The sequence below is a fragment of the Pinus tabuliformis genome, chromosome J (genome assembly GCF_031772625.1).
Source record: "Pinus tabuliformis cultivar Carrire ecotype Pingquan chromosome J, CPIR1, whole genome shotgun sequence".
NCBI lineage: Eukaryota > Viridiplantae > Streptophyta > Pinopsida > Pinales > Pinaceae > Pinus > Pinus tabuliformis.
In genome coordinates, this window is record NC_142295.1 from 1248010972 (window position 1) to 1248024487 (window position 13516).

A 13516-nucleotide genomic window follows, 5' to 3' on the forward strand; every position below is an offset into this window, starting at 1 on the left:
CAAGATGGTTCGGGGAGCACTGGTATTGATGCGGGGAGTTCGGATTGGAACTCTATACAAGCTGCAAGGTAGCACTGTTGTTGATGGGTGCAACACCTCCGTAGAACTCTATATAAGTAATAGCTCTCTGGATTTTGATTTCTGTGAAAATTGTGTATATGGGAAGCAGAATTGGGTGAGTTTCCCCTCTGGTGGTAAGAGGGTTAAACAGATATTAGAGCTTGTGCACAGTAATGTGTTTGGACCTGTGAAGGTTCCATCACTGGGTAAGTCTATGTACTATGTATCATTTATAGATGACTTCTCAAGGAATACATGGATATATTTCCTTAAGAAGAAATTTGAAGTCTTTGACAGGTTTAAAGAATTTAAGGCTCTGGTGGAAAACCAGACAAGGAAGAAGATAAAGGTGTTGAGGACATATAACACTAGAGAGTTTTGCAGTAAGGAATTTGAAGAATTCTGTAAGAAGTGTGGTATAGCATGGCAGAATACCACTCCATATACACCTCAGAAAAATGGAGTTGCAGAAAGAATGAATAAGATGTTGATGGAAAGGGCAAGAAGCATGCTCAATGGTGCCGGGTTAGGACAGGGATTCTGGGCAGAGGCGGTGGAGACAGCATGTTACCTGGTCAATAAATCACCTTCACCAGTGTTGGAGGATAAGACTCCACAAGAGGTATGGACTAGTAAGAAACCCTCTCTTTCACATTTGAGGGTATTTGGATGTGATGCATATGTACATGTTCCAAAGGAGAAACGAACCAAGTTGGATAGTAAATCTGAAAAGTGCATCTTTGTTGGGTATAAGGATGGTTTAAAGGGTTATAAGCTTTGGAACTCAGTAACAAGGAAGGTTGAGTACAACTGAGATGTGGTGTTCAAAGAGGTGAAAGATGTCATTAAACATGAATTCCAAACAAAGGAACCTGAGAAGATAGATTTTGAGCTAAAGGAGGAAGAATTAGACTCTACAGCAGAGGAGGAATCAGAATATGAAGAGCCACAAACTCAGGGTGTAAGAAGATTAGTTCGAGAAAGAAGGCAGCCAGAAAGGTATATTCTATCTGCTTTTTGTTTAAATTTTGCTTTATCTATTACTGATGATGATCTCAGAACTGTGAAGGAAGTAGTAGATTCAAAGGATGGAAAACTCTAGAAAGAGGCCATGGTTGATGAAATGGCATCTTTGCATAAAAATGAGGCTTGGGAGCTGGTGGAGTTGCCGGCTGGAAGGAAACCCATTGGCAGCAAATGGGTGTTTAAGAAGAAGACAAATGTAGAAGGAAAGGTGGATAAATACAAAGCTCGATTGGTAGCAAAAGGTTATTCCCAGGTGCCAGGAATTGATTTTGGTGATATTTTTTCTCTTGTTGCCAAGGTAACTTCTATTATATTACTTTTATTTGTTGTTGTTGCTTTTGATTTTGAGGTAGAACAGATGGATGTGAAGACATCATTTCTTCACAGGGATCTGGAAGAGGAAATCTACATGAACCAACCTAAAGGCTTTGTGGTGAGGGGTAAGAAAGAACTAGTATGCAAGTTAAAGAAGTCTTTGTATGGGTTAAAACAATCACTAAGGATGTGGTATCAGAAATTTGATACATTTATACGGGGACTTGGCTTCACCAGAAGCAAAGCAGATCACTGTGTGTATTTTCAATTAATTAGTGACCGTGTTATTTATTTGGTTTTGTATGTGGATGATATGTTGCTAGTTGGAAATGACAAAGAAATTATCCAGGATTTGAAGACCCAATTATCCTCCAAATTCGACATGAAAGATCTTGGTGCTACAAACTATATTTCGGGCATGGAAATTAAAAGAGATCGGGCAAAGAGGAAGCTCTGGTTAAACTAGAGGAAGTATGTCGAGACAATATTGCAAAGATTTATATGCAAGATAGTAAACCCGTGAAGGTTCCTATTCCTGTAGGTGTAAATTTATCTGTTGAACAATGTCCCACGACACAAGAAGAGGAAGAGGATATGTCTCGTGTTCCATATGCAAGTGCAGTCGGTAGCCTAATGTATGTGATGGTATGTACTAGACCAGACATTGCACATGCAGTGGGAGTATTGAGCAGGTTTATGTCAAAACCAGGGAAGGAGCACTAGACAACAGTGAAGCGGGTTTTCAGGTATTTGCATGGCACTAGTGATTATGGTTTGTGCTACCAAGGAAGACTAGGATTGGACAGAGTGTTGGATATTCGTGGCTTTTTTGATGCAGACTGGGCTAGAGATCTGGATCAAAGAAGATCTACAAGTGGGTATGTGTTTAACCTATTTGGAGGTGCAGTCAGTTGGATGAGTAAGAAACAATCTGTAGTGGCACTATCAACTACAAAGGCAGAATACGGGGCAGCCACTCATGAAAGCAAGGAAGCAGTTTGGTTGCAGAGATTGTGTTCAAGTATGGGGTTAGTACAGGGAGCTATAAGGATAGATTGTGACAGCCAAAGTGCAATTTTCTTGGCAAAGAACCCTGCATATCATTCAAAGACAAAGCACATTGATGTTCAGTATCACTTTGTGAGGGATATGATAGAAGACAAAAATGTGTTGCTGGTAAAGGAGGACACTTTGAAGAATAATGCAGATGCGTTGACAAAATCTGTGAGCTCTAAGAAGTTCTCTTGGTGTAGAGAAACAATGGCCATTGCAGGGCTAGATAAATGACTAAGCTCTCTTGTGGTCCCCTGTGGAAAGAAAACAACAAGTGGAAGAATGTTGGGTTGTGTTATATTCTTTCCACGACTAGCCCACGTAGTTAACCCGGGGCTTGGGGGGGCGAAGCCCCCCATCGTTGCGCCAATTGCGTAGCGGGGGGGTCATAGGGGGTTTGAGGGGTGCAGGTAACCCCAATTTATGGTGTCCAGGAACCTATGTTAGGTTGGGCGGACCCACCTATGGTTTTGCGCATGAATTTCGCACATGTTTTTGGACGCAATGGTTTTTGGTCCATGGTTTTGGACACAATGGTTTTCGGTCCATGGTATTGGATGCTTCGGAATGTATAAATATGTATTATAACATTTAAAGGAACATAATGAAAAAATCAAGTTGGTAGTCCCGGTTTTGGGATCCAGGGGAAAATATTTGTGTATAGGTTGCTCTTATCCATATTGTTGGTAGCCGGAGAACTTCCGAAGGATAGTTAGTTCCTGAACATTGACCGAGACTTACCAGAGGCCACGAAGTACGCTTCGCTTTGGGCCACCAAGGACACGAAACGGATTCGTGATACTAAAATTTTCTGGGTGTTCATGGAGGTGAGCATCTGAATGTGGATCAACAGAAGGTCGCGTCTGTCGTCTACGTTGCACAATAGTCTGCAGAGTTTTGCAAACTTTAAGGTGGATATGCAAAACATATACATCAGGACACGAAAGGATCTGGCGCAACAATGGACAAAGCTACCATTTGTAGCCACTGACGACGCGATCTTTACAGTATTGGAGACATGGCCTCCCGAGTGGCGCGCCCCAAATTTTCCGGAGCTAGAGAAAGAAGCAGCACAAAAATAGAAGCATGATGCCAAGCTGCGCATCACCCAACTAGTTGAGAGAAGGCGAAAGGAAAAAGCGGCAGCTGAGGTAAGGGCAGTACACGAAGCGGCACAGAAAGTCGCGAAGCAAAATAAGGCCGCAGAATCAGTAGCAACACAGACAACAGAGGCAGCAATGACACAAGCAGAGGAGGGCCAAGCAATGTCCTCAGGATAGGAGGCAGAGGACACTGAAATAGCAGAGGGGAGCACGGACTTAGGGACCGCATCCACACAACTCAAACGGCCGTGCATCGCAGAAAGATTTGGTCCAAGGAAAAAGGTTAAGGCTTCAAAGCTGGCCATTGACCTGATCACCTTGACCGTAGGTGATCTCCATGACATCGGCAAAACGGTTCGCGATGTCACCAGTGAAGCGCTCCAAGAATTTATGATGGAGCACTAGAGTGTGTTGGGGGCCCTTAGGGTGTAGCTGCAGGAGTTACAGGTGCAACCCCCTCAGGAAGGTTCCCTGTCTACCCACGTCGCAGCAGGCACTTCAGTAGCAGAACAGATGTTGCACGCGAGGATGACCAACACAATAGTGTTTCCAGAGGGAGCATTAGTATCATTAGATGCGATGGACCGAATGACGGTTAGCATGATGAAAATCCTTGGCCTTAATCTAACTGCTCTTCCCTGGGAAACGCTCTATTAGCTCTAGGATGGGATCATAGCAGAGCTGTGTGCTAGGGAGAACTGCATGATCCAAGTTCTTAGTGAATAGAAGATAAACATGGAGCAGCTCAGCTTGTAGCGCGATGAGTTGGTGTCGCAGAACCAAACGTTGGTGCAGACGGTAGATGACGCTTGTCGATGCATCCCAGAGCTGGATATTGTAGCAGAGATACCGATAGAAATGCGGATCCATAGTTTGGTAAGTGGAGTCCGTGACGTGTGAGAAGAGACAACAAAGGTTCAACGGGAGCTCAACCTTCAAATTTCCAAGTTGTGGTTAAAGGCGCAGCCTTCCACTCCCCTGGAAATCTGAGAACAGTGCACCAACGCTATTGCAGGAGGGACGAAAGATATTGCAAGTGCAGTGCGCGACTACACAAATATGTTGGAACAGGCACTAGAGGTCCTCACGACTTTACAAGAGGATCCCAACATCCAACGACTGGAAACAGAGGCACGTGAACTCCAACAGCAATACGATAGCATCAGAGGGACTGCGCAAACAATATTCCTTACTCAGTGGCTTGCAAGGATGCAACAAGCCAAGGCACTAAAAGGAGCAGGTGGATGCGGCGCGCCACAAGGAAGTAGTCCTAAAAGCGTGTGTCCAGCCATGGATTGACGAAGCCTTCACAATCACGGCAGATATTGAAGGGAAGATCGCGCAAATTCAGGGGATGCATTCACAGATGCAGCACAACACGTCGGAAGTAGAGGTTTCAGAAGAGAGAATGCAGCAAGTTCAACAAGCAGTGGCTCAATGCGCTGTGAACATCGGGACAGTTCGAACCAGTTGGAGCGACTCCACGCCAAGATCGTCACGTCGATAGAGTGACTCGAGGGCGAGTCACGATGTTTGTGTTGGGGGCCTATTGGGCATGGAATCCCCCCACAACATGTTTTGGGGCTCAAAGCCCAAGTTTTGAGTAATATTGTTGTAAAGACTCTATGAATTGCAGATGCTGAGCGCGAATTGCATGTTAGAGTCATAGGGTTGTCCGCCCTAAGTTTTGAATGTAGTGTCGGCCTACCCATGGTCTGCAGACCATGGGATTGTATAAATAAAGCGAGGCTCTAAGTTGTAAAGGGAGTCATTTTTGAATAAATGAAAGGAAACTGATGGTTATCGAAGTATAGAGCAGGAGTCTAAGTGTCTTGGGTAGTAATAGTAGGAAAAGGATCTACAGCTAAGTGCGCAGAGGCCTAGTAGAGTCCGCAGTTGAGTGCGTGAACCCCTGCAGCTGAGTGCGTAGGGTAGAATCGAGTCCGTAACAGAAGGGAGAAAAGTAATAAAGAGAACTTTCGTTACCAATTCTGTGTATCTGTTCTGAGTTGTTACATGTTTGATATTACTTGCACTTATACTGTTTATTCAATTATATTGTTTGGTTGTTGCGCGGACTTGTATGGTGAATATTGTTAAGTATAACTGAAAGTGTACAAATAAGTTAAACAAATCAACTAATATCGGACTGCGAGTAGGGACTTGGGTAATAACGTTGCTCGACCCCTGAATAGGGCTGCGCGAAGGCAGCATCTCAGGCTGCGAGGCACGGGTAAGTGCACGTAGCGACATGCGCGCTAGGTCGAATCGCTGACCACTTGAAATCATCAGACATCTCTAGGGTGCGGAAACCTGGTTCTAGCACCCTCCCATACTACTTCGGGTGAGATCTCAGTCCGCGCTCGGTGGACTGTTGCCGAAAGGGCTAGTAGTACTGGGATTTGTTTGGCTAAATCACTTCTAAACTTGGGTTAGGCCCCAATAAGCCAACAACAATTAAAGAAAAATCTTTCCAACATTTGTTAACTACTTCCTCTAACTTCTTACTTGAGCATTGTGTCTCATCTAACATGATTACCATAAGTTTTTCTCCACAAATTCTCTCTTGTAAGAGCCTTTTTTTCCCTTGCAATTGAAGCTCTGGGAAGAATGGTGAATGCAAGGGAAGACATTCATCATAAGAGTCACCTTACCTAAATTGGCCAACACCTCACATGATTCTTGAATGAAGATTTTGTTTCTTTTTATACCTTTCTTCTTCTCTTCCTTGTGGTTCCTTGAGGATTCCTTGAAGTTGTGAGTTTGGATTGCGTACCTTGATAGTTTGAGCTTTGAGAGGTTGTTCCTTTGTGATTATAGAGCTTCAAGTAGGTTTGATGCAACATATACACCGTTTGTTTTAGGATTTTCTACATGTATTATTTTCCTGTTATTTTATCCACCATACTTATTAGGGTTGGCAACGTCCTCTACATCCTTTTCTTCCATGTTATTATGTCAATCCACTAAGATGCTTCTTTTGCTTTAGGTTGTCCTTTTGCAATTCTTATTGACTGGTTTTTGGTGCCTTTTTTTATAGAGCTTTGATCTAAGTTGAGATCTGCTAAGATGGTTTCTTCTTTGGGTTGTTTGACATTTTCGTGTCTTCTTTTAAGGAAACATTTTTTTTATTTTTTTTTACAGGTTCTCTTTAATATGGGGGGCCTCTTATTAACACATATATATTATGTGAGTTAGTACTCTCTTGAAGCCATGTACATCCTTTTTTTGTTGTTGGTCTTCGGAGATTTCCCTCTAATTCAAATGAAATTCTTGGAATATGTGGCCATATTCATGGCCCCTACAACATTTGAATGGAGCATGTTCATAGTATAATAAGTGTTGGTGTAGTTAATTATGGTAGTAGATGTTTATAGAGGCCAACAAAGGTTCTGAAATGCTCATATAGATACATATGTGAGCATAAAACGTGTATTTGTATCGTATAATTGCTTTTGAGACCTTGACAAAGGTCCCTATTGTGTTCTCAATCACTTCCAAGGTTTCCTTATTATATAACTCCCTGGATAATGAGACGAGTCACACCCACACAGGGGCTGCCAAGAAGTCCTCCTTTTTTGAGTTGTACCTTTCTTTCCAAAAACACATGTACAGTCCTGCATTGTTGAATAAATAAGGACCATTTTCAAAAACCCTAGTTCTATCTTCCAAGTTTCTAAAATTGATTATGAAAATCCCTTTAGTCTCCAACTCAAGGTCTATCTAACATTTTGGCTACCATTTATTTTGGATCTAGTAGATTAAATCCCTTTTAATTGGCCACATACCTATGAACTTAGAGATCAAGGCATGATCCTTCATGTACTAGATGCAATACTCCAATATTTTTTATCTTACTTCGAGTTTAGGGTCTTTTGTTGCCTTGTAGACATCTACCCTAATCTCAACTTTGTTAGCTGGCTCCCATCGAGGCATTTTCCTTCCCATCTAAATTTGGTTTAGCAACATGTCCATTCACATCTGGTGGTGAACAATGAGGTGTTGATGCAACATACCCTTGTGGCTTGATGTCTCCTGATACCATGCTCTTGTAGGAGGGGATTACGCCCCCTCCCCTACAATGAATATGCAATGGTGGCCCACATAGAAGGCAACTTGCATAAAACCTAAGAGGAACAACACAATAGGTGTTACTTTGTATTGTACACCCCATTTGACAAACTAGAATTTAAGGAAACCTTATTTATATGCTAAATTAAAAAAATTTCCTCTATACATGCTATATACTAGGTTATAGAGTGTCTCTCAACATTAATAATAAAAATAAACTAACCTTAAATAATGTTTATATAGTAAAAAAAATCTCTTTTACTTTGTCTTTTTTTATATACTATATTTATTGCACTGAGAGGCCTCTCCAACCTAATATAAATGTAATGTCCGCCTAATATAGATGTAATGTCTTGTCTTGTCCTGCCTTATAAACATTTTAACTCGCTCAAATTATATAAAAATTAAAATTAAATTAAATTAAATTAAAAAATAAAATAAAATAAATAAGATTTTAATTATTAATAAAACATTTTGATTTATTCAAATTACATAAAAATAAAAATTACATTAAATTAAAGAAATAAATTAATAATTATACTTATAATCAATAATTAAACCAGCCTGAGACAACCCTGGGTTACATGGTTATAGGTGTTTTACTTGTTTTATGTGTTTTCTTGTGTTTTTGGCCTTCTAAGTTGCTAGTTGGGTCTTTAGTTGTATTTCTATTTCTTTGTCATATGTTGATCGCTGTAGTCAACAAACTTGGTATGGGTGAGACTACTTGCATTTCGCTATTGATGTACCTTTTTTTTAATAAATGAATAGAACCTCAATTTACACAAAAAAAAAAAACAAAACAAAACAAAACCCAACTTAAATCTATTTTAGCGCTAGATCTACGAAGTGCCAAGAGGGATCAAATCTCTTAAGATACAAACTTCTTTCAAAGTGAAAAGATATTTGATCCTTCTCAACCCTTAGTAAATTCAAAATTAAAATAAATATAAACTATATAAATATAATGTGAACTTTACTAAAATGTAAGTGAAAAGATATATGATCCCTCTCAACCCTATATAAATATAATGTGAACTTTGCTAAAATATTAAAATTTATGAGGTGAAGTTCGATGGAACGTAATGGAATAATTTTTAACATAGTAAGTGACTTCCACCCCCTTAGTTTCTTTTGATAACCCATTTAACAAATATCAACTTAATGGTACTGAACCCATCAAATCTATTAAACAAAGTAGCGAAGAAAAACAAGCATGATAACTGCTACTTATCATCCGTTAAGAGCAGATGGTAACCTTTCTATTATTAGATACGCGGAAACTACTTAGCAAGAACCTCACATGACGTAGCGTGGACAAAAGTTTGAAGTTTGGACCAGGGCCTTGGTGACCTAGTCTCACTGCGCACATTCCGTTTGAGGAAGCTTCCGTGACGTCAGACCAGCAAATTAGTTAAGAGAACATAAATTCTTAACAAATTCCATATTAATAAAACTTAAAAAAAGGACGAGAACAATGACCAAAGCGGAAGTACGGTTGGTAAGATGAAGTACAGTGGTACTGTGGCATCACCATTGCCAGGTCAGCAGATCCAGTCGGCCACGATTCAGTCCACGGGGTCAGATGGGTTTTGAGAGTTAACGGTGAAGTCAATGCGTAGGCCGCGTGAATGGGGGAAGAATCGTGCTCGGTTAGGGATCAAAGTGAACAAGACTTACACACTCCACCGTCGATTTCGATGCTTTTTCTCAATTTTGCTTCCTCGTTTATTCCTTGCTCTGCAAGTTACCCACTCGAATCCGACGACTCCAATCCATTCCATTCCATTCAGCGGAGCGCGTTTCTTATGAAATTAAACCGTCGGTTTCGTCAATTTAGCTCTACTCCGTGTTGAAAAAGCTCATAGGCATACCATACTCTGAATTGCTTGAACTATCACTCCATTGGTTTATTGTTTATACTCGGTGTGAAGAAAGAAAGCTTAGTTTGAAAGTTGTTGCAGAGCTTACAGCATGACCAAAGTGGACATATTGTGTCCCAGCGCTCAAGCCATGGATGTGTTCAAGAAACAGGGAGCAGAGCACCCACCGAGCTACTTGTGCAAGATTTGTAGCAAGAGATTCGTCTCGGGAAGAGCTCTTGGCGGTCACATGGGAGCCCACGCCCCGGTCTCCATCGCTGCAGACACACTCAACGAATCTGAATTTCAGAAGAGCAACGATTCCGGGGTTGGGATCACAAATTAATTCAGGAGAAGGAGAAGGAAGAAGAGGCATTGGATGGTAATGGAGGTAATTTAATGTATGATCTGCGAAGGAATCCCAAACGCAGTTGGCGGTTTCAAGATCGGGACTACTCGTTTCTGTTGGGTCACGGGTTCGATTCCAAACCTATCAATTCTTCTATAAATTGTGAGCTGTGTGGGAAGGAATTCAGTTCCTGGAAAGGACTGTATGGTCACATGAAGTGCCACTCTGAGGCCCATGAAGATTGTAGTGATTCCCATCTTGAAGAATCACAGCAACACGAGACTCAGGACGAGGGCGAAGAAGAAAGTGAGACTGATGTTGCGATTGAGACAGAGATTGATCATCCAAGTGGGAATTCAAGCAGATTTGATATGTGGATGAAGGGAAAGAGATGCAAGAGACCCAGGTATGCAATCCAACTTATTAATACCCATAAGCAATTTGTTTTGGACACCAATAATGAAGAAGAGGACATTGCAATGTGCCTTGTAATGCTTGCAAGAGGAGTAAACTCTGCTACAGACCCACAAGCCCAAGTGACTGAGGAGCCTGTGCCAGGTGACCTCAAGCTTCACAACACTGGTTTCCAGCTTCCGAAATGCATCAGTAAGGAGCCTAAATTTGAGAAAAATGATGGAGATGCTGTTCTTTATGATGATGATGATGTTAAGAAGGCCAGGTACAGATGCACCACTTGCAATAAGGGTTTTCAATCCTATCAGGCTCTGGGTGGCCACAGGACTGGCCACAAGAATGTCAAGAGCTCTTTTTCACAGATAGAGGACTCGAGCGAGAATCTACAGGAAGATATTACTGATGAGGAGCTGATTCATGGATCGGACTTTGAACTACCTGGAAATTTCTACAAGCCTCATCCCAAGGAGAGGTCCACTAAGGATTCTCGTGTCAGAGCGAGGGATGAAACAAGGACAATGGAGGTTGCTGCCTTTTCAAGAAAGAAGACTCCAAGGGTCCATGAATGCTCAATCTGTCACAGAGTATTTTCTTCGGGCCAGGCTTTGGGAGGTCACAAGAGACGCCATTGGAGTGGTGCTGGAGCTTCTGATACTGTTAGTACTATTTCAAGCAACAAGGACACCCCTATGCAGCAGCAGCAGATGCCTGCAAGAGTGGAGCTGTTGGACCTAAACTTGCCTGCCCCTGCTGATGATGATTCTGATGCTGGCAACCTCAATAATTTGGGTGGTAATGCGCCAGATTCTAATGGAATTTCCAATGCCCACAGCCCTCCTTATTTGCAGCCCTGTTTGATGGGTATCTTCCCGAAACAGGGATTGTTCTTGTACAATAGTCATGTCAATTTAAGTAAAGATGATGAAGCAGATAGTAAGACACGAAAGGAAATTGGATTTGGCAGAGTATGTGATTCAGACTTCCCAATGAGTACACAACCTTGGTTGCAATTGTAAGGCAGACAATTGTCTGTAATCGATTTATTGTTTTACATAATTTACTGTAACTGATTCATTGTTATACATAATTTACAGTTCTACTAGTGTATACACTGAACTTTCAACCAAAGCCACTGTATATTCAAGTTACACTCTGCTTTTCACCATTTATCAATCTGTAAAAGACATGATAATAATCAAGTAAAATATGCTTGGTATCTGAAATGTAGTTGACCATGATGATACCCAACATTTTGAACATGATTTTATCCATTTACAGTATGAAAAGAGTAAACTGTCATTAATATTAGTCTTCGTCGTTTATATATGTCTGACAAACCGAAGGTGGAGCTCAGTTAATTAATTTGTTTTCGGAAGCCAAGAGATGGGAGAAAATTAAACTCTCCTTATATTATTCAGTGATATTTGGTGTAGACCACCACACACTAAGAATCCAGCGACCATGTAGGCAAATATGGCATGTTGCTTTGAATTGTGATGATATTTTTCCACCATTTGAACATCTTTGTAATGAAGCACATTTTTCAGCCAAATAATCGCTACATGTGATGTAGTAATTAGCATTTATTTCTGATGATATTAACCCCTTTTTAGCATAAAATAAATGAATAATAAATTTATTTTTTATTTAAAAATATATAATAATTTTTTATATTAAATAATATTTAATTTTAAGGTATAAAAGAAATAATAAATAAATTTTATTTTTTATTTCAAATTATATAATAAAATTATTTTATTGTATTGGAAGTTTAAAATCTATGAAGTAAAGTTAATAATTAATTTAGATTGACTTTTATTTTCTATTTAATAAAAATTAGAAAATAATTAGAATGTAAATTTTTTAATTATAAGTTGATAAAGATAATGAAAAAGGATGGAAATATAATTGGATGAGAATTTGTTTTTACAAAATTATAATTTTTTATTTTTGATGTGATGCAGAGTTTTAGTTGACTTGTCCACTTTGTAAATTTTTATATAATTAGTTAGGGGATAATTAATATGAGTGGTGGTATGGTTTGTTGGAACAAATGTGGGATAATTGATATTTAACTTATGAGTAATGCTATATTTCATGGGTCTTATTAAACTTTAGATTTAAGGGTTAAGTTAATCTTTATCACTAAATGCATTGTAATTATATTAAATATGGGTTAAGTTCATCTTCATCACTAAATGCATGGTATCTATATCAAACCATTACTAAATGCATTATGGTATTTTAAAAGGTGAATTTTTTATTTGGTTTGTATTTTAGTTTTTTTCCAGGGTTTGTTGAAAATTGAGTTTTTAGGATTTGAATTGGAATTGTGCATTTTGGCTTTATGAATGTCAGTTATTTGTGTGTTGGGTGTGGAGTCTGATTATCTTCTTGATTTAGAGGTCTTTGTTTCAACCAAATGTATACCCTAGGAAAAATATACACCCCTCCACGTGGGGGGGGGGGCTTGTTCCCTCCCGTGGGGTCCAAGGGCTAGCAGGCCCCGATGGGGGTTTGGGGATAGCGCCCCCAAACCTAAAAATAGATGTAAAATTGCCTTGTAAAATATTGTACTTTCATAGCCAATCTGGGTCGTTCATCAGGCAGATGATCTTACAATAGAAGTTATGTTTAATTTAGGGTTTTTTCCCTAGGAAGGAAACCCCTTGATTTATATGAGGGAAATGTATTGTGGTCGGGTACGTGTGTATTCTAAACGAGAAAGAGAGAGGATATTGTGTGAGAACGAAGAGGAAATTACAACGGAACTATTGTAGGTTGTATCTCTTCATTTTGTTGGATAATATAAAAGCAAGAATTGGTTGTTTCTCTGTGGACGTAGCCCAAATTGGGTGAACCACGTATATTTGTGTCTCTCGTGTTTTATGTGTTTGTGTTTATGCAATATTTTATGTGTTCCATTGCGTCGTAATATATAATTTTCTAACAATTTAGGGTTTTTCTTTATTGGTTCTTGAGATGTCTTTATAGTGAGGAATTCTTCTTCCTTTACTATAAATGGACATCAACATTGTGAGTCAATTTTCCATATGAAGTAGTAATTCATCTTAGTAATAGAGTGTCCTTACAGTTAGAGACTTCCATATGAAGTAGTAATTCATCTTATTAATAAAGTGTCCTTACAGTTAGAGACTTCCATATGAAGTAGTAATTCATCTTACGAATAGAGTGTCCTTATAGTTAGAGATTTCGCTGGTCTAAAAATAAAAAATTAGAAGCAAAAGTGGTTATACAAAAAT

The 13516-nt window shown here is 39.7% G+C and overlaps 1 protein-coding gene across 1 annotated transcript; it reads left to right on the top strand.

The window, feature by feature from the left end:
* The first annotated feature begins 9821 nt into the window (after window positions 1-9821).
* LOC149231724 (zinc finger protein ZAT9-like) lies at window positions 9822-11433 on the top strand. Its single transcript, XM_089376356.1, has one exon. It carries the CDS (start codon window positions 9890-9892, stop codon window positions 11267-11269), a length of 1380 nt encoding a protein of 459 aa, XP_089232482.1. The 5' UTR covers window positions 9822-9889; the 3' UTR covers window positions 11270-11433.
* Window positions 11434-13516: the final 2083 nt, after the last annotated feature.

What these genes read in the sequence shown, in the direction of transcription:
- LOC149231724 (XM_089376356.1), top strand. Translation starts at nt 9,890, where the DNA reads ATGTATGATCTGCGAAGGAATCCCAAACGCAGTTGGCGGTTTCAAGAT.